At 43.8% G+C, this 19,943-nt stretch overlaps 4 protein-coding genes across 8 annotated transcripts; 2 read left to right on the top strand and 2 right to left on the bottom strand.

Moving 5' to 3' along the window:
* Window positions 1–3,367: 3,367 nt before the first annotated feature.
* Window positions 3,368–8,558, top strand: LOC125543518 (uncharacterized). The gene is made up of 4 exons (XM_048706888.2): window positions 3,368–3,742; window positions 6,327–6,461; window positions 6,564–6,650; window positions 8,064–8,558. Exons 1-4 carry the CDS (start codon window positions 3,611–3,613, stop codon window positions 8,223–8,225), a joined length of 516 nt encoding a protein of 171 aa, XP_048562845.1. The 5' UTR covers window positions 3,368–3,610; the 3' UTR covers window positions 8,226–8,558.
* A 328-nt stretch (window positions 8,559–8,886) lies between these two features.
* Window positions 8,887–10,559, top strand: LOC125543516 (uncharacterized). The gene has a single exon (XM_048706885.2). The coding sequence runs from the start codon at window positions 9,218–9,220 to the stop codon at window positions 9,914–9,916; it is 699 nt and encodes a 232-aa protein (XP_048562842.1). The 5' UTR covers window positions 8,887–9,217; the 3' UTR covers window positions 9,917–10,559.
* A 126-nt stretch (window positions 10,560–10,685) lies between these two features.
* LOC125543517 (D-Tyr-tRNA(Tyr) deacylase family protein) lies at window positions 10,686–12,921 on the bottom strand. 5 transcript variants are annotated; one of them, XR_015618512.1, is made up of 8 exons: window positions 12,736–12,921; window positions 12,550–12,641; window positions 12,098–12,164; window positions 11,933–12,001; window positions 11,725–11,833; window positions 11,283–11,381; window positions 11,127–11,200; window positions 10,686–11,015 (listed from the first exon to the last, which is right to left on the bottom strand). XR_015618512.1 is itself a non-coding variant. In XM_087546727.1 (8 exons), exons 1-8 carry the CDS (start codon window positions 12,775–12,777, stop codon window positions 10,955–10,957), a joined length of 540 nt encoding a protein of 179 aa, XP_087402853.1. In that variant the 5' UTR covers window positions 12,778–12,919; the 3' UTR covers window positions 10,686–10,954. The 5 variants fall into 5 exon arrangements, 3 of the variants coding, with proteins under 3 accessions (XP_087402853.1, XP_048562844.2, XP_087402854.1); XR_015618513.1 differs by having other exon boundaries at window positions 11,725–11,865; window positions 11,971–12,001; window positions 12,736–12,919; XM_087546727.1 differs by having other exon boundaries at window positions 11,283–11,308; window positions 12,736–12,919.
* Window positions 12,922–13,332: 411 nt separating this feature from the next.
* LOC125543515 (C2 domain-containing protein At1g53590) lies at window positions 13,333–19,523 on the bottom strand. The gene is made up of 12 exons (XM_048706884.2): window positions 19,229–19,523; window positions 17,870–17,944; window positions 17,582–17,722; window positions 17,320–17,415; window positions 17,092–17,223; window positions 16,317–16,469; window positions 16,172–16,213; window positions 16,037–16,085; window positions 15,435–15,530; window positions 15,162–15,345; window positions 14,628–14,748; window positions 13,333–14,485 (listed from the first exon to the last, which is right to left on the bottom strand). The coding sequence occupies exons 1-12, from the start codon at window positions 19,352–19,354 to the stop codon at window positions 13,631–13,633; spliced, it is 2,070 nt and encodes a 689-aa protein (XP_048562841.2). The 5' UTR covers window positions 19,355–19,523; the 3' UTR covers window positions 13,333–13,630.
* Window positions 19,524–19,943: the final 420 nt, after the last annotated feature.

Below are 19,943 nucleotides of genomic sequence, written 5' to 3' on the forward strand. Positions count from 1 at the left end.
TCAGAGACACCTGTAGAGCATATTTATAATCACCCAGTTACGTTGTGAAGTTTGATAGCACACAAGGTGTTCCTCCGGTATTCGGGAGTTGCATAATCTCATAGTCACAGGAATATGTGTAAGTCATGAAGAAAGCAATAGCAATAAAACTTAACGATCATTATGCTAAGCTAACGGATGGGTCTTGTCCATCACATCATTCTCCTAATGATGTGACCCCGTTCATCAAATGACAACACATGTCTATGGTCAAGAAACTTAACCATCTTTGATTAACGAGCTAGTCAAGTAGAGGCATACTAGGGACACGGTGTTTTGCCTATGTATTCACACATGTATCAAGTTTCCGGTTAATACAATTCTAGCATGAATAATAAACATTTATCATGATATAAGGAAATATAAATAACAACTTTATTATTGCCTCTAGGGCATATTTCCTTCAGTCTCCCACTTGCACTAGAGTCAATAATCTAGATTACATAGTAATGATTCTAACACCCATGGAGTCTTTGTGTTGATCATGCTTTGCTCGTGGAAGAGGCTTAGTCAACGGGTCTGCAACATTCAGATCCGTATGTATTTTGTAAATCTCTATGTATCCCTCCTTGACTTGATCGCGGATGGAATTGAAGCGTCTCTTGATGTGTTTGGTTCTCTTGTGAAATCTGGATTCCTTCGCTAAGGCAATTGCTCCAGTATTGTCACAAAAAAATTCATTGGACCCGATGCACTAGGTATTACACCTAGATCGGATATGAACCCATTCATCCAGACTCCTTCATTTGCTACTTCCGAAGCAGCTATGTACTCCACTTCACACGTAGATCCCGCCACAACGCTCTGCTTGGAACTGCACCAACTTACAGCTCCACCATTCAATATAAATATGTATCAGGTTTGCGACTTTGAGTCATCCGGATCAGTGTCAAAGCTTGCATCGACGTAACCATTTACGACAAGTTGTTTGTCACCTTCATAAATGAGAAACATATCCTTAGTCCTTTTCAGGTATTTCAGGATGTTCTTGACCGTTGTCCAGTGATCCACTCCCAGATTACTTTGGTACCTCCCTGCTAAACTTATAGCAAGACACACATCAGGCCTGATACACAACATTGCATACATGATAGAACCTATGGCTGAAGCATAGAAAATGACTTTCATTTTCTCTCTATCTTCTGCAGTGGTCGGGCATTAAGTCTGACTCAACTTCACACCTTCTAACACATGCAAGAACCCTTTCTTTGACTGGTCCATTTTGAACTTCTTCAAAACTTTATTAAGGTATGTGCTTTGTGAAAGTCCAATTAAGCGTCTTGATCTATCTCTATAGATCTTGATGCCCAATATATAAGCAGCACCGAGGTCTTTCATTGAAAAATTCTTATTCAAGTATCCTTTTATGCTATCCAGAAATTATATATTATTTTCAATCAATAATACGTCATCCACATTATTAGAAATACTATAGAGCTCCCACTCACTTTTTTGTAAATAAAGGCTTCTCCAAAAGTCTGTATGAAACCATATGTTTGTAAAAACAGCTCTACCGTCGTACACATATACACAAAATATGAATCATATGCCATCTGAAATCTATGAACTGCTAGACCAAATCTACAAGAATAAAGTTGGGGAAATTACCTCCGGGTAAGTCGTCAAACACCTTAAGGTTGCACGACTGAAGGGATGGCATGGTCGGATGACGGAAAGCAAATGCAGGGATGCGGTGAAGCATAGAAGGTTCGGAAACGGCTCAACGGAGATGACCGGGGTCAAATTGCGGTGGTCCAGGTGGTGAAGGTGCCACCGAATGACTGTGGTGTAGGTATGTTGATATGGCCATGAGTACTGCTAATGTTTTCAGTGATCATATGCCTTTCCACAAGTCAAAGATGTAGAGGCTCGCGGCCAGATGATGCAAGAAATAAAGGTAAAAAAACATGACATGGAAACCAACTTAGGATGCTATTCTGTTTTCTTTCTAGAAGGAAAAATCTATTCGGTCCATGCAACTTTGAGTTATGACTATTTACTTGGAGATATGGAAGGAGTTAAAGAAAGGAGTAAGGGAGGATTCATGTTTTTATTCCTACCACGTAAGAAATATCAGGCAACCTCAAAGACATGCAACGTGTGGAGCGGTCAATGTTTAAGGCTGGTCACAATGGGGAGGAACTTAGGAGTAACATCACACACTCCAATACAACTTTGCTTATGTGTCACATATTTAATGAAGAGAGAGGTGCTTGTGGTAACTAGCTAAGTTACCGGAACATCACACACTCCAAGAAACAATGAGTCTATAACCTAATAAATACATTATTCCATGACACTACATAGATGTTCCTACCCACTGTGGAGATAGTAACATAGTCTAGGGAAATGTGTAAGTTACTAGACTATGTTCTTGCCCATTGTGACCAGCCTAAAGGAAGTTGGTGGGGTCCACCAGAACAAATCAAGGAAATAATGCCGCATCAAAATAGAGTCCAGTTTTGCTTAAAATTAATTACACGTTGTAAAAGATTGCATGCTAAAAATAAAGCATGTAACCGTGTAGGACTAGAGATAGGATTAGGAATTAGTGTCGTAACCTCGTGGGTCAAGCTAGGAGGGTCCGTTGCTGCTATATAAAATCAAGTCCGAGCGTTATGAAAGGGAAGTTATATTTTTATATGAAATAGAGACGATGTGTTTTTCAGAGTAGACACCCGTATCAAGTTTTGGAAGAATCTTTAAAAAACCTCTGTGTTGCGATTTCTTTGTAGAAATTGTTTTTGTATGTGAGTACCGTCGTTGAGATTGGTTTTCTCATGCTGAGCTGCAAGGTTCAAATCCTCTATTTCGTGTATATCGCGTGCGCGGGCGAGAGGTTGCTGCTATTGATGATGGAGTGTCGTGAAAGATCGAACCGCAATAACAGATCGAATCTCGCCACGACTTCCGGTCCTTATCATATGTGGGTGACGGTCGAAGGAAGAATGCATCCCAAAATATCCGTGATGCCAAGATTTAAGGATGGGGCGTACTATATCGCCTCACCCAACTGTCAAATATGGAGGCTCACAGACTGATTTGGAGCGTCTTCAAAAACTATGTAGTCGAGCGGATGACAATTCTACTAGACCTGTTTTCTTTTAGCCAAAACCGTTATATTATACTGATGGTTATTGTGATGATTGGATCGATACGATGCATCTGCTGAAGAGTTTTTTTTTTCTTTTTTTGAAAGGTGCTGGAGAGTTGTTCTAACATAATACACTTGTCAACCAAATTCATTTGCTTTAGTTTTAGTTATGTAGGCTTGTTTGACAAGGAACACACTTTGAATTGTAGACACCATCTAAATGGGGCCGGCGGATTAGTCAAAGGAAAACGAGACAATCCCAACACCAAAGTCTACTTCCCCCCGTTCCGTTCCGTTTCTCAGGTTCTCTTTCCACACACCATCGACACGAATCGACCCTGAGTCCCGAATCGAATCTCACTGAGTCCCGAGTCGAACCGAATCCCTCTCATCCCCGTTGATCGCCCACGCCCAACATTCGGGGAGGAGGAATAGCGGAGGAGGAGGAGGCCAAGGACCGCCGCCGCCGCCGCCGCCATGGCCGCGCTGCCGGTGATGAAGCTGGGGACGCTGCTGCTGCGGACGCTGTCCAAGCCTATCGCCAACCGCCTCAAGAGCCAGGCCGCCGTCCACCCCAAGTTTCGTGACTTCATCATCAGCATCGCCCAGGTTCGATTCTCTCCGCCCTCCCGCATCTCCTTTCCAGGGCAAGGACGCCGCAGAACGAAGCTGTTGGGAAGCAAATGATCTGCTCCTAGTTGGCCCATGGGGAGATCTGATGGGTCTTTTCAGATTTGAAGTTTGGAAACTGATAAATTAGCACTTTGTAGTGTTTCTGCGGCCTACTCAGGATGACAATGTGCCTTATGTGACTTGGGAAAGCACACTTGTGTAAGGTGGTTTAAGAAAGAACTTTCGCGTTGTACATCTATCAATCAGGCTTACTTGATTAGTTTATTGGAATTTAATTAGGAATTAATTAGTGTTTTATTTACCAGCAAACCAAGATATTATTTATGATAGGTTTGATGTCTGTAAGAGCAACTCTAGCAGATGCCCCATATCCACAGCCTCCAAAACTGTTTTGGAGGGTGCTACATAAACTACTGGAGGTTGTGGAGACTGTGCGCGAACACAGAGCACAGAGCCTCCATAACATTTCCCCTCTTTATTTCGTTTTTCGCCGGGGGGGGGGGGGGGGGGGGGGGGGGGGGGTGCATCAACTCAATAATACTTCTAATCGGAGGGATTCAAACACTAAAACTTTATTAAATTCGAACGGCATTGAAATGCAAAGTTCTTACGGGAAATGCCGATAAAGCGACATTTGCATATATAAATAAGTAGCAGGTGGGTTTGGGGGGGGGGGGGGGGGGCGGCTGCATCAACTCAATAATACTTCTAATCGGAGGGATTCAAACACTAAAAATTTATTAAATTCGAACGGCATTGAAATACAAATTTCTTACGGGAAATGCCGATAAAGCGACATTTGCATATATAAATAAGTAGCAGGTGGGTTGGGGGGGGGGGGATTCATCGCTTTTTACATATATGTAGCAACTATACCTAGGGGGGAATGTCAATAAGTGGCATTTCCATAGAAACATAGACTAGATTAGTAGTGCATGACGGGCCAAGGACTAGGTGCGGTGGGTGCGGGACTTGTAGGGGACAAGAGCGGCCTCATAGACATTGCCACGATCCCTGGTAGCATGGTAGCGCAGAATCGGGCTAGAACGCATGCATCCCATGTCGTCCAGGTGCGATTGTTATGGTCGGGCGCGGCTTGGCCAGCGGAGGGATGATCCTAGAAGGCATGCTCCATCTCCACGGTCATTGCTCGTGCTGCCGCCACCACATTGTAGTCGGCGAAGATGGTGCGCTCCCTCTCTGCCACCAATGCCCGTCCTACCACGGTCTCCTCGAAGACTACTCTGGCACGGGCGGCGTGGCGGGCATCCCAAGCCTCCCAAGCAGTGAGGGAGCGTGCGAAATCGGCCGTGGCCAGGCATCGGCGTGGTGTCAGGAGGCTTTTGACGCTGCCGTGTTGCGGGACTCGTCGAGGACAGACTGGAGGAGGGGATCCTCTACTTTGGATTGTCCTTGGAGTCGGCGTCCTCCAGCGCGTACCAGTGATCCCACTACTACTCCTTGATGCCGTCGGTCTCCTGCGTGACCTTCTCGCCCAACTGCCTTGCTTCTTCCGCCGTGAGCTCGACCCAGTCTGACCTTGGTGAAGTAACACGGTATCCTCCAAGACTATGCCGGGACGGGCGGCGTCTTGGAATTAGGCGGCATGGCGGGCATCCCAAGCCTCCCTAGCAGTGAGGGAGCGGTGGGAAATCAGACGTGGCCGGTCGTCAAGCAGCCTTTGATGCAGTCATGTTGCGGGGCTCGTTAACGACGGACTGGAGGAGGGGATCCTCGACCTCGAGTCGTCCTCGGAGTCGGCGTGTTCCAGTGTGTACCAACAGTCCCATTACTCCTCCTTGATGCAGTCGACCTCCTTGACCATTGCCTTGCCTCATGCGCTGTGGGCTCGACCCAGTCTGTTCTTGGGTGATGTGACATGGTGAGAACAAGAAGTGGAGTAGTCAGAGAAGGAAGGGGAGAATGTGGAGAGGGGAGTGAATAAGGAGAGGAGGTGCCGGCCTCTTAATAGCTGCAGGGCCTGGCGGGAATGTGTGGGGGCAGGTGGACACGTGGTGTCAGGCCATTAAATGGCTCATTTCCTGGTGATGTAAGTGGCCGGGGGATTGTACAGAGAAAAGAGAATGAGGCCGCGGGCGGATGACGAGAGAGGTGAAACTTCCCGCGCGGGCAGTTAGGTTTGGATCGCGCTCCAAAACATCCCCCTCCACATATGGAGGATATGATCTTTTTGCCAATCCAGATCCATAGGGCGACTCTGATAGAGTGGTTTTGTCTGGTATTTTCGTCATAGAAGCGGTTATTTTGCCGATCAGCTCCTTTTGGCGATTCTGCTAGAGTTGCTCTAAGGTCAGGTATTGTTTGAATCATTAGAAATTTAAGTGTGAACCTCAGTGGCAGATTTTCTTCCTCGGGGTTATGTGTTTTGGTAGCTGTGAACAACTAGCTATTCCTAGTTACTAGAACAAATGATCTGGAGCTAATTATACTCTAGGTTCTCATATCTATTATTGTGTGGTTGCCTGATGGGCAGGACCGTTTCTTCTCTTTTTGTTGTCAAAACAAAGTGAACTGACAATCCCTGTAACAAATATTGCAGACAAACCATCGTATCACTACAAGGATACAAAGACGCATTTACGGGCATGCTACTAATGTGGCTATCAGACCTTTAGATGAGGAGAAGGCAGTACAAGCTGCTACAGATCTCATTGGAGAAGGCTTCATCTTTTCGGTATTTTCTCAACCATTGATTAACTTTATGTACCTTGCTGTAATACAAGCAATTGAAATTTGACCAAACAATAATAGCCTTATGGTATGTTTTTTATTGTAGGTTGCTGTCGCCGCTTTAATTTTCGAGGTGCAAAGAAGTGCTAGGTCAGAGGCTAGAAAGGAGGAAGCTCGTAAACAGGAACTTGAGGTTGCACTGTAATATTATTTCACTCTATTATATTATTTCTCTATATTGTCTTACTTTGAGATCTTTGCTTAGTTCTCTGGAATGAGGTAAATGGACTATGCTAACATGTCCATGCATGCCACATTCGCTATTCAATCCTATAACGGTTCTTGAGAAACACTGCACACCAGAAAATGGTATCTATAAGACCCTATTGTGTAGCCATCGGACAGACTCAGTGCTAGTAGCTCCCACACCAGGTGGGGTCTGGGGAAAGGATTATACGAGGCAAGCCATAGAAATAAAAGAAGTTATACTTAAATTCTTAAGATAAAGCTCTTTCCGTTGCACATTTTGTGTTAAGAAAGTTTATTAAATGCACAATTTGATACATTCAGAGATATTAGGAATTTAGGGTGTCTCTAGTGTCTTAAGAACACAGGATTTTAATGGGGATATTTTTGAACTAAATCTCAAGCAACCCCCCTCATCCAAACATCCTGATTTAGTGACTACCAGGAACTGATCATATGATCATTCCTATAATTTATTATATCAGGTGATAGTTCGTACATGCTATATATCACTATCAGGTCAAAATTCATACATGGAATGGACATGCGGATAATAATTTAATATGCTACTAGAAGATCTTATTCAACCATCTGGCCACCATCTTGAGTGCCTCTCTTCTGAAAACAAGTGGAGGCATGTAAATACCTGGGAGGCTAGGAATTAACCCGATAAGCATACTAAGGTACTAATGGCGACGACCACAGGCTTTTGTTTCCATTTCCAACTGCATTGGTCATAGTTATAGAGAATGGTTAGGGCCTACAATTAATCTTGCAAATCATATTACCTTTATATGGTTGACAAATATATTTTTAATGGGTAGAATATACAAGTTGAAGCATGATGGGGTTGATAAGATAAGTGCAACTATCACATGTTATAGATTTTGCAACTAGTTGTTTAATTGGTATTTGCTAAAATATGGGGGATAGGAAATTAAATTGCTGAAGCTGCGCAAAACCTGGGCAAATTCAGAATTATGCTGATTAAGAATGAGATTTTTGTAATTTTTATTTGTTTTGTATATTCTTTTAAATCTGATACAGTCAAATAGAATGTATGTATATTGAAATAATAATACCTCCGTCTCAAAATATAAGACGTTTTTGTAGGCTAGTAGTTTAGCCTACAAAAACGTTTTATATTTTGAGACGGAGGTAGTAACATTTTGGGTAATCGACAGTACATTAGTTTATTAAATTGATCCCTTGTGGCAAGTTAGTTGTGCACACAGGTTTCGATCAGAACACATGTCTTCAATTGCTTTCCTTCCCAGTTTATAATGTTTTTCACTCAACATAATTGTATACATAAGCTTCGATCAGACCATTTAGCTTAATGTTTTTCACTGATCAACAGGAACTGAGACAAAAGGAAGAGATTCTAGCTAAAGATTTAGAAGATCTCAAGGTGAAGCTGGCTGAACTTGAGCGCCTCGCCAAAGGCCGGGGCCTTTCTGGAATATTGAACTTCAAAGGTGTCAATGCAGCAGATAGCAGCAAGGAAGCAACACCTGCTTGATTTATCGATTCAACTTTCGTCAGGAGAAAGGGGAATGTTGTGTTGTGGAGTTTATGCACAAAGCACCTCGAAATTAGCTAATTGGTTTCTTCTGTCGCAGTTCTTTGATACTGTAGCCATGCCCATTCTTTGGGTGAATGGATCAAATTTTATGGTGGTTGATCCATTAGACATCCTGATGAAATAATAGTGTGATTGTGTGAGGAAAAAGCCCTGTTACTTCTGGGTAAGTGACCACCGAACAAGATATAAAGATGAATGTATTCTTACTTTGGGCCTTTTTTGGCTCGCTAACACATAAGTGAGAAGTGCGATTGTGCTGTGGGCTCCCAACAGATTATTATCCAAAATTTCTCCTCAACCATGTAGTATGTCGGTGATCCATTGTGAGAGACTGATAGCAAAGTCAGAATGAAACGGTTTGTTTCACCTGATTCTATTTTTTGTTATTGAACACATATGCGAGCTGTGTATTTGTAAACGATTAATCATAATGTTGTGCTGTATAATTGAAGATGGCCTCTCCATTTTTCTGAAGAAGACATGTACAACTGATGTCATGTTCTTTTCTGATGATGCATTCTGGAAGGATTGCTGTTCAGGTACAAGATGTACACATCAGTGCTTTCTTATTTTCTTAGTTTAGTGGATCACACATGTCTCATCTTGCAGTGTTTCCTTGAATAAAAGTGCATTTTTGTATTGCATAGAAACTGAAGACACGTGGTGCATGAGTTACTCCATGCATGCGTCACGTGACATAATTGCCTGGTCTGAGAAATGAAACTACTACGTGTACTGATTATATGTGTACGATGTATCAGTAGAAGTTTCCATGGGCCTATCTATTTGTTCGGTGAAATCTTCCTGTGAGCAACCTACAAAACCGTAAACCCTACTTCCACCTTACCATCTTTGGGAGCGCATATATACGCGTACAATCGTACACACGCATCTCTCTCCTCTCTGCACTGTAGACAGCGCCGGGCGACATGACCGGCGGCGTGAACGGCAACGGCGGAGGAGGAGGCGGCAACGGCGGGGCGTGCGCGGTGTGCAAGCACCAGCGGCGCAAGTGCGAGCCCAACTGCGAGCTGGCCACCTACTTCCCGGCCAACAGGATGAACGACTTCCGCGCGCTGCACCTCGTCTTCGGGGTGGCCAACCTCACCAAGCTCATCAAGGCCAACGCCACCGAGGCGGCGCGGCGGCGCGCCGCCGAGACGCTGACGTGGGAGGCGCGGTGGCGCGAGCGCGACCCCTCCGAGGGGTGCTACCGCGAGGTCTCCTGCCTCCGCCGCGAGAACGCTGTGCTGCGCGCCGAGAACGCCGCGCTCAGGCGCCGGGCCGACCAGTGCGCGTGCTGCGCCACCACGTTGCAGCAGCAGCAGCAGCAGCAGATACTGCTCGTCTCGGCTTACAACAACGGCGCCCGGCCCCCCGGCGGCGTGCTGCACGGCGCCAGCGCCGGGGTCGTGCCCGGCGGCTTCTACAGCGGCAATGCCGGCGCCGTCCGTGCCGCCAATGGCAACGGGGCGATGCCCGCGCGGCCTCACGTGTCAGCTCCGGCGCCGCAGACGACGATGGCCGGGTACGCGCAGGGGGATCGCCACCACGCCGCGTCCGGCGGAGCGAACGGCACCGGCGCAGCTGGTCAGGCGGAGCCCAGGGAGAAGAGCAGCGCGAGGTAAGTTGAGGACGCTTCTCATTAATTCTTCCGTTGAGGTGGAGGTTTGCATTGCATGGTGGATATATATGGGGTTCTTCTACGCGTCGTGTTTTGTAAATGCAGGTGTGACGCTCAGCGCACAGCTAGCTAGCAGTGGGCAGTGAGAGAAGATGAAGGCCCCAAACCCTAGGGTGACTACAGAAATTCAACTGTTTCCTATGAAATTCATGTCCTAAGTAGGAACAAGCCCTAAGTATTGGTTTTGGAATAAAAAGTAGGTTTACTTCATCTTTTTTTTGTGTGTGTGTGTTTCTCTTCTGCTTGAGCAGGATATCTAAAGTTCAAAGTGTAAAAACTCAGCTTTGTATAACTGGTGATTCATTTAATTAGAAGCCAGAAGATGATACATGCATTTTAGAGATTATTTCAAGCTATGCTTGTTGATTTAAGCAGCTGGTCATCCTGCTGCAAATCTAGAACCTCAGTTGCATTCAGTATTACCCATTCAGGAAAAGCACATGAACTGGAGTAGTACGCCTCACAAGTCACAAATATAGGGATTAAAAACACAGGAACAGTTAGAGTAGCTTGGAGGGACAGAAGGAGAAGCATTGCTTTGATGTATTGCTACTCGATGAAATCACTAAGATCATCTAAACTCGTGAGTACAGGCCCTGGTGGAACTCATAAAGATTTCTCGCTAAGTGTGACCGAGGGAAAACTAATGATTACACAAATTCTATGTTGCCACAAACTGGAGATGACTCACAATAGAAAAGCGCTCAGACCGGTTGGATCAAACTCAGAGTGCATGACAAGGGTCATGGTTCATTCAAATCAACAATGACACAAATAAATGTGTCCGGTATTTTCTCAAGTAGTATCAAATATCAGCATGCGGATGGAGATGCATGTTATATTCGATATTTCTAATAGGAACAGAATATTAGGATTCCTTCTGCTACAACCTCAAAAAGAAACTGAAAATTCTACGCTGAAGCCATATAACTCAGATGTTCACCAAAACCAAGCGGGATACTGCGGGAACAGCCATACGGATTTAACGAGTCTCATCGGGTACTGCTGCTTCACCCTCTCTTACCAAACCAGCATCACCATTGCTAATCAAGAGGAACCAAGATAAATATATCAGTCAATTCGTATGAGCATGACATTATAACCAGCAAGATTGCAACAAAACATCACAATAGGTTTAAGATAGGAGACCTCACCTTGACTGACCAGAGCCCTGCAGTGAGGGTGAGTCAACTTGCATTGTTACAGGGCCATCATTTACCAATGAAACCTGCAAAAGTTCCCAATTGACATGCATTCTGGAAAATGTAATGTAAGACAAGTCAGTTATAGCATCTGTTACTGGGGGGCACCTTCATCATTGCTCCAAAAATGCCATCTGCCAAGAAGAGATGAAGTAGGGACAATTGTTAGGAATAGGTTCAATGCGACATTGACGTCTAGCAGGGATCCTTCAAATGTACAGGAACAGATAGCAAAAAACAGAAATAGCAGCTCAATACTGTATTATGTGAAAATCATATAATTCATAAACTGACATACTCATGGCAAGGCATCAGGGGAGTACAAATCTGAACAAGCAGAATTGAGTTTTTGCTTTATAATGAAACAATCGGACAGTCCGTGCAGGAACAATGAGAAATATGAGAAAGCATCCATACATCGGTTACCATGAGAAAACCTCAATACGAATACAGGTGAACTTATGTAAAGAAGATCGATTTGATAATGAAGCACCCAAGATGGCCAACTTCAATAATGTATTATGCAATATTAGAAGCATCAACATATTACCTTTAACTGAATCAGTTTTGTACGACTTTTGAAACTTCTCAACCAAAGAAGCGTAGAAAGGTTTTGCTTTCGCAGGTGGCATAGCCACATGGAAATCTGGCTTGTTACCCTTCAGGATTCCATATAAGGTAAATTGACTCACTGAATAGGATAACATCTTAGAAAAAGAATAATTGACAACATCAATTGTTAAAGGTTACGCCATTACAGAATCGGAAGTAGAGATGGCAAGTTGCATTGTATTACCTAACAGGACTTCAAAGTTCCGCTGCATAACCTGAAGAAAGTGAGACGTAAAATAAAGTTCAGGAGGTAATCAACATGCTGAATGCTCTCCTATGCATAATTGCTTATAGATGACTCTGAGGCTTACGCTCTGATCCCATGCTTTTCCAGTCTTCTCATTAGTAAACAGCCTCATATTCAGGACCTTCCGACAGCTACGGAAATAGAGTGTTAGCATAAATCGGACACCATCACAGTGAGATATATTTACTGGACATTTCAGTATAAACAAATTTTCTGTTGTCAGAAAATTAACGGTGACAAGTGAGTCATTGGTGCATGAATTGCACATAAGTTAAGCAAAACTTTCCAAATTACAGAGTGTCACAACAGAATCCTTCAAGCACCAGAATACAGCACCACGTCTAGTTACTAGCACTATTTATTGATACGCTAACGATTGTCGTCTTAATCACTCAATCCACCAAAAGGAGTGATCAATTACACATCATTCACCCAGATTCCGGTGGAAAACCTCCCTGCGAGAGGGGGCGGGTGCCGAGGATTAGGAGGGAGAGAGGTCAGAGGTGGGTTCATTACATATACTCGGCGTCGGAGCTGGTGTCAGCCTCATGAACGCCGACGAGGACGAGGAGGCCCGGGCCAATCGCCGACACCACTTGCCCTTCCACCTGCGACCCCCGCAAAGACCAATCAGCGCCCATCTCTCCCAATGATTCCGTGCAGGATACAGCGGATGTGGCGAACTGAAGGGGAAGCGATCACCTCGACGCTGGCCGAGAGGACGCGCTGCACCACGGCCCTCATCTCCTTCCTTCTGGCCTCCGCCGCGGCGAGGCTCCGAGCTTCCTGCGAGTGGGCGGGTCGCCGGAGACGGCAGTCGGCGACTGGTGGGCGGGTGGGCGGAGTGAGCAGCGGAAGCAGCGGAGGCCTCAGCGAGGGTCGACGGGCCGGTAAAAATGCCCATGATTTATTGGGTCTAACAGGCCGGACTTTGTCAGGAGGACTGGGCTTTGCCAGGATTTGCACTCTTGACATTTTTTTCCTGTTAGAGCTTGACTTTTTTTGCCACTTATTAGAGCTTGACTTAAAATATATTGAATTGTATTGTTTACTTTTTCGAAAAGAGGCGCTTTATTACTTAAAAGATTTAAGCATTACACCCGGGCTCTGCATAACTAAGATGCACACAGCCAAATAAGACCCTCTCACACAAAATAAAAATAAAAAGGCGAATTATAACAAAACATGTAGAGTCCATATAACGCCTAAAAACGGAGGGGGACCAATCCTTAGATCATGCTGCCACCCATGTTGTATTGTTTACTAGTGTTTTGACAACATGTAAAAGACACAGTATCATCACCAAATTTATCTCACTGCCATGAAATTTACATGGGAAATAGCACTAATTCCATTAACATACATGAGTCTGGGTATATATACGTACAGATGGTTTGGTAATCTTACATCTTTACACCTGATTTGTCCAAGAAATCCATCTTACAACATGCTCACTCACCTAGCTACGAGTGCAGAGGCGCACAGCACACTGCTGTCGTCACATTCTACAACCACCTCTAAATTCCTTATTCTTCACCCATATGAACAACAAGCACAGAGAAAATCTTTACCAATTGCTGATCTTGCATCTATTGATTTATGAAGTCCGAGTAGTATTTTCTGCTTCCACGGCAACATCCTGCACATTGCCATCTTCCGTTGCCGGATGGACATCCATCGGCTTACCCTCGATTGTAACAGGCCCTTCATTCACCACCACCTCACGTCCATAAGCATCGGCCTGCCCCGGGACATCCGACGTTTTGTCGTCCTGTCTCTTCATGGAGATCTTCCTGCTCAGTGTGCTTGTCAGTGATCTACCCGGCTCCCCTGCATTCTTCTCCACCACCTTCGCCATGTCTTCTGTCAAGCTTCCGTCTCCTCCTTTGCTTGCATTGTCGCTGACGACAATCTTTATCGATGTCCGCTTCTCGCCAAGCTCCTTCAGGTTGGGACGTGGGGTTCGGGGGAGCCTTGGATCAAGATCCGGCGAACCTTGACGCGGGGTCCGTGGGAGGTTCGGATCAAGCTCTGGTGCACTCTGAGGACCAGGACTTGTGGGGATGATAGGATCAAGATCGCGAGACTTCTTCGAGTTCCTCCGGAAAAATGAGCCCATATTGAACATACCGCCATGACCACTCTTTGGGGTAGGAGCAGGAGGGGCTTCCTTTGATATGTCAACCTCTTGGAGGATCTCCGTGTCTGGATTGCGCGCCCGCCCTTTCCGGGATTCCCATGTCTGGGGAACACCAGTTCCAGGGCGATGTACATATACACCTCCAGGTTGTTCTTGTCCATCAAAGTCAATGTGCTCAACTTCATCCATTATGACTTTCCTTTCTTCAAGCAGCTTAGCAGCATCCGACTTGCTATCAGCAGAGGTGGGCAGTGGCAGTTTCACATCAGTTTTCGCCGGTGATTCTTCCAAACTCGTTGTTGCCTCCGTCTCCTTCAAAAACATTTGGGATAGAGTTATTCTACAATAATCTAGTGTTACCATTCATTGAGGTGCTACCTTGCTACCATCGTCAGATGACCACCAAAAAGGTCTTAAAAACTATAGCCTAAAAGTTAAGAATGTTATCACCAACCTCTGATACATCTTCAATCGTTATAGCCAGGTGGATCCTTCCTTTCTTGACATTCTTCAGCGATATCCATTTGTCATGTCTTTGTCCACCTCTCAGTTCATTTACGTCTACCGTACATTCTCTGTAAACAAATTGGAATTCATCATGTATTTATTTTTCTTTCAGTAAAGGACCAAATACATCTGTTCAGTAAGAAACAGCAAACAAGGGCCAATTTTCAAGCCGAGATAAAACAAATGCCAGAAGTCATCTTTTAGGGACCACAGCAGAATCACAACACTGCTCATCGCAAATATTTTTTTCGAGAAAACGCAAGAAGCTTTGCATATCGATGCATTGTTAGAAGAAAAGGTTATGTACATGTTCATTGCAAATATAGTTCTACAGAAAATTAAGGATCAAGTGTCCAAAGATTGGCATTTACAGATTTGCTAATTGCTCCATGTCTCAAATACAAGACAATACATATGTTATCCTATGGATCTCCTGGTTAGAGTTTCATATAGCAAGATGAGTTCAGAAAAAAGAACATACCCAAGCGAGTCATCAAACATGTGGTCCTTATCACGAACTTCCATAACAAGTTCATTTGATGCTTCCCACGACGTGATGGGTATCTTGAATTCCTCAAACCACTTAGGAGATAATGTTTTCCTCTGTATTTGAGTTTGGAATTTAAAAGGACCAATACGACCTCTGACATAAGGGTCCGACAGCCCTATAAAATAGAACATGAAATGTTTGAAACAAATGATGAGTAATGCAAACATTTCGACAAAGGCAGCCACAGCCGCAGGTGATTCTCACCGTTTATATCAGCTGGTTTCATGTCAAGCCCTTCCAAAATCTCAAGTTTCACATATGCAACAGGAGGTCTCTCCTCAATGTTGAACCAGTTATTTTCTGCAGAATATTAGATATTAATGGAAAGCAAGTAGATAACACAGCAGAAAAGGGTTAGAAGATTTATCATCACAAAAAGTATTAGAATGAGAAGTATCATTCTTCCAAAAATTAGGACAAAGTACAGATGTTATTTAACTTTAAGCACAATCACATTAGGTTTACTTGTGCCAGCACACTCAACTAAATAAAACGAGTGAAAAAATGTTGGTTCATATTGACCCTACACCATAGGGCGGGCCTGGCGCAGTGGTAGTCTCTCCACTTGTGGTCTGGAGGTCCTGGGTTAGAACCAGCCTCCTTGCAGAAACTCCCATCCCCAGACCCCACCTTGTGTGGGAGCTTTCAGCACTGGGTTCGCCCTTTATTGACTCTACACCCTATCTGAACTGCTTGATACTACTAGTATTTAGTGAAGTAATATTTCTGAAACTGTAATATTTAGACCAGCAGGAAGAAAGGACAATTTCTGAAACACAAGCATGAAACGGAAGGTTACTTCTTACCAGAAGGAGTAGATGAGAACTTTTCCATGTTGATGACAAGCATATTGGGCTGGAAAAGGAAAAGATGCATCAGCAGTTAAAATATCATAATTAAAAGTAAGATCGGTATTTCTGAATGGGGCAGAGTGATCTAACCTCAACTAATGTCTGCCCAAATGCAGTATCCATCAACTTATCCTGGACAAAGAAATACGGGAGACCAAGTGATCACTAAGAAACATATTCAACAATGTTACCAAAAGTTCTAGAAAAAGGAAAAGTATGACATGTGGGCGGTTACCAGCCATCCTGAAATTCCAGGAAACTCAGTGACATCAAGTCCGTGACCAACGAGTGGTTTTACCGTCATTTGAAAATAAGGAGGCTCCACAAAGCATAGTCTTAAGCGGCCAAGAAATGGCCAACTCCGAACAAACTTCACACCAAGTAAAACCTGCAGTGAACATATTTTTGTCCTGAGAACAAGGAAAGGACAAGGGGAACAAACTGACTGGTGTCTCTAATGAATGATAATTTACTGCAATTCCGATTGAAACCTTTTCTTCTCTTCTGTTTACTCCAGAAGGATTTTGCATATCTTTTACAACTACATCAGTACACTTTTAACAGTTGAGGATCTCTTCTTGTTTTCCCTTTTTTTAAGAAGATACATGTAGGCCACTGCTGGTTCCAAAGTTGTCGTTGGCTTCGTTAGGATTATATCAGTACTAGCAATCTACCTACAGATGCAAGAATAATATTTGTTTCCATTCACTCTACAGGGCAGCCACTGAGCAAACTAGCCTCCACCATGGTGAGAAATGGCCATTCCATTCCTCCACTGAGCAAAGTAAATCTATGTGTAGTGTCTATTTGGAGTAAGGATAAACAGGCAGCCTTAACCAATTTTGAGCAAGAGGTATAATAAAAAAATGTGTTATTTTTAAGGAGCAAAAGAACTCTGCTATACATGTGTATTTGCTTGTCTTGTACATTTTCTCCATATAATATCCGGAGAACCAAGTTGCCAATCGCTTGATTAGTGATAGAATGATGGTGCTAACTAGGAGACTTGCCTTTCCTTCGACATGCATCCTAGTCAAATGCATGTTTGCGGTCATTCCAAGTCCCACACTCTTATGCAGCTGCATGGCAAGCACAACACTCATATCTTCAGCAGATAGGAAGTTCATCCCTAGCTCCAAAACCTGGGTCAATCAATTGGATGGCATACAGAAACATTACAAATGTACATCCCACGGAAGGGAAAGGGAAGAATCAGATCAAAAGAAAGTAATGCCCACCAAATGATCATCATCTGATGTCTCAGGCAGAACTCTCATCGAGGTAAATATTGGTGAATCCCTACCCATGTAAAGCTCCTGGACACTTGCTTTACTCTGCACAAAAACTACACGAATTGAGGCATACTCACTTAAGGTGACTTCAAAAAACAAGGTTGAACTAGCATTTTTAAGTTAAAAGTCATGCAATAGAACATCATCATGAATGTAAGACATTAGTGGAAATGAAGTAGATAAAATAGCAGGAAGATATAAAACATACAACTGTCCAAGGTTTGAATTTATCCAAGAACCACGGTATGATGGGCCGTAAAAGTTGTGAAACAATCTTCTCCATACAGATAGGCCACATCTTTTTCACTGCATGATTTAACCAACGTACTGATTCTCCATCAGAAAGCAGCTGATAGAGAAAACAAAATGAGTTTAGTGTGACCACAGATCACAACAAAGTTAAAAGCAAGAATGGGTACACTAGCCTAGTCAACCAAGTTCATCCTTGTAATAACTGACACAAACATTGATTTTGGATTGCAGAAAAGGTGCATACTCTTTGTTGGTAGGCAGATTTCATTTCCGCATGTTGTATTCGCTTCCGTAGTCTCATTGCGCAGCGGGCATTTACCTACAATAAAAACAAGCATAGTTTAAATTTTAGTTCTGGAACCAAACAGCCATGATAAATTTATACGTATTTAGTTCAGATTTTCTGGTATCTAGCCATATTCATGCAAACATCTAAGCCATTATCTGGAAGGTTAAAATTTGTGCATCTGAAGCTAGAACTTAGTAACAAAAGTCATATAAAAGAAAAAACATTTCAAATGGAAACAGGGGGTAAAATAAGGAAAGAAATTTAGTGCAGTAAAGACAGCTCAAAGCAACTACTGATTGGCATTGATTGGCAATACCAGGGAAATATTTAAGAAAGTGACAAGGCGGCGTCTATCTCAAATACATTACTACATGCTTTAATTATTATAAAAGTGAGGTTAGTCCAGAGAAACCATTGGAAATTCATTGATCCTGCTGAATGCTTATGAAATTATATTGTGATTTACCAATCCTTAAAAGTTGGTGCGTTGCTGAGCTGCATAGAAATCCTAGGGAGCAGGGACACTGGCTCACCATATCAAATTGTTGTAGCCACAAAACATGGATAGATGATAAATTTTGCTGGAACAAGTAATATTTTTCAAACTAAGGCATAACTTTCATGAATTACGAATTTATATGCTCATATTTCATTTAAGGCAACAAAATTTCCACTGTATCATGTAACATGTTTAATAACTTTTTCCCCAGAAATCTAAAAGAAAGTATTCAACAAACTAAAAGTCAAATTCACATTTTCCCTGGAAGCATAGAACCATCAGGTTACAATTTATTAAAAAAACATCATATATTGCAGAAGCTGGGCTACAGCACGTCAGCACGGCCTCCCCTATAAATGCCCAAGAAAACGCATAAGAGTGTGTCTGTCGCCTGTTCCAAGTAATACACAAATGGAGAAATCATCGGTACTATGCCCAGCCATAGTATCCTGCAAACTCAATTTCACAAAGCATCAGAAACATCATTGCCAGACAAAATAGGATTCCAATAAAGAAAACCAAGTCAAACGGAGCGGCTATAACCCGCAAGCACGGCCAGAATCATGCACGGTGTGCCTTATAAAGCTCTGTAACCACCAGATGTCAAAAAAAAGCTCTGTAACCACCAGCTACGTCACCAGAGACGAGTCCAAGGCACCCGATAAGTGGGGAAAGAGCAGGAATCTGGGAGCCAAAGCGACGGTGCGGTATAAACCCGGATGCAGCAGGCGAGCATGAAGTTCTAGGAACGAAGCCGTATCCCGGGAGGGACGAGGCGGCGGGGCGGAGAGAAGTAGCAGCGGTAGCATACTTGCCATGTATAGGTAGAGGAAGGCGATGAGGAAGACGACGGAGTGGCAGAAGCCGAAGGAGGCGGCGGCCCACAGCGCGAGCAGCACGAGGCCGATGTGGTGCACTATGGAGAGGTCGCCGGCGTCCATCGCTGCTCCGCTGCGCCGCGCCGGCCGGCGATCTTGTTTGCTGCCGCGAAAAGGAGTTGCAAGTGGCGGGTTTGTGAATCTGGGAGGAACGGACGAGGCGAGGCGAGGCGAGCGGGTGCGTGTCCCGGGAAAGGGATTTCTGAAAATGACGGGGTGGCGAGTGAGAGATTATTGCCATCCATGACTGACCCGAGCCGACACGTAAGGAAGTGGCAAGTGGCGTGGTGGTACACGCGCATCGTGCTCCGGTCCGGTTCGGGTATATCGGCCGTCGTCACTCCATGGTCATAGGTGCTAGAAAAAGAAATTGTTCGTCGTGCTTATTTTTGTAATTTTCTCATATCAAAACATAACCACTCGTCATATGTAAATAACTGGTTGTTCTTCTATATTGTACAGTACTCCCTTCCATCCAAAATAAGGGTCGTGATTTTATTATACAATAGTGATGACATAAATGATAGTTGACTTAATATGGCTTTCTAATAAATGAAAAATCCGTTCCTTGCAAAAAAATGAAAAATCTATGCATTTTTTAAGTAAACGGGTCGTCTCATTAAATGGAACCAAGTTCGAACATGAAGCGTAT

This window comes from Triticum urartu, chromosome 3A (genome assembly GCF_056163025.1).
Source record: "Triticum urartu cultivar PI428250 chromosome 3A, HENAU_Tu73, whole genome shotgun sequence".
Lineage (NCBI taxonomy): Eukaryota > Viridiplantae > Streptophyta > Magnoliopsida > Poales > Poaceae > Triticum > Triticum urartu.

Bases quoted from the DNA above. Each gene is read 5' to 3' on its own strand.
- LOC125543518 (XM_048706888.2), top strand. From the start codon at position 3,611: ATGGCCGCGCTGCCGGTGATGAAGCTGGGGACGCTGCTGCTGCGGACG. The intron at 3,743-6,326 runs GTTCGATTCTCT...CAAATATTGCAG, and splicing joins TCATCATCAGCATCGCCCAG to ACAAACCATCGTATCACTAC. The intron at 6,651-8,063 runs GTTGCACTGTAA...ACTGATCAACAG, and splicing joins CTCGTAAACAGGAACTTGAG to GAACTGAGACAAAAGGAAGA.
- LOC125543516 (XM_048706885.2), top strand. From the start codon at position 9,218: ATGACCGGCGGCGTGAACGGCAACGGCGGAGGAGGAGGCGGCAACGGC.
- LOC125543517 (XM_087546727.1), bottom strand. From the start codon at position 12,777: ATGAGGGCCGTGGTGCAGCGCGTCCTCTCGGCCAGCGTCGAG. The intron at 12,165-12,549 runs GTAATGAACCCA...CTATTTCCGTAG, and splicing joins AGCTCCGACGCCGAGTATAT to CTGTCGGAAGGTCCTGAATA. The intron at 12,002-12,097 runs GTAAGCCTCAGA...CACTTTCTTCAG, and splicing joins GAAAAGCATGGGATCAGAGC to GTTATGCAGCGGAACTTTGA.
- LOC125543515 (XM_048706884.2), bottom strand. From the start codon at position 19,354: ATGGACGCCGGCGACCTCTCCATAGTGCACCACATCGGCCTCGTGCTG. The intron at 16,214-16,316 runs GTAACCGCCCAC...TTCTTTGTCCAG, and splicing joins CTGGAATTTCAGGATGGCTG to GATAAGTTGATGGATACTGC. The intron at 14,486-14,627 runs GTTGGTGATAAC...ATGTTTTTGAAG, and splicing joins CGATTGAAGATGTATCAGAG to GAGACGGAGGCAACAACGAG.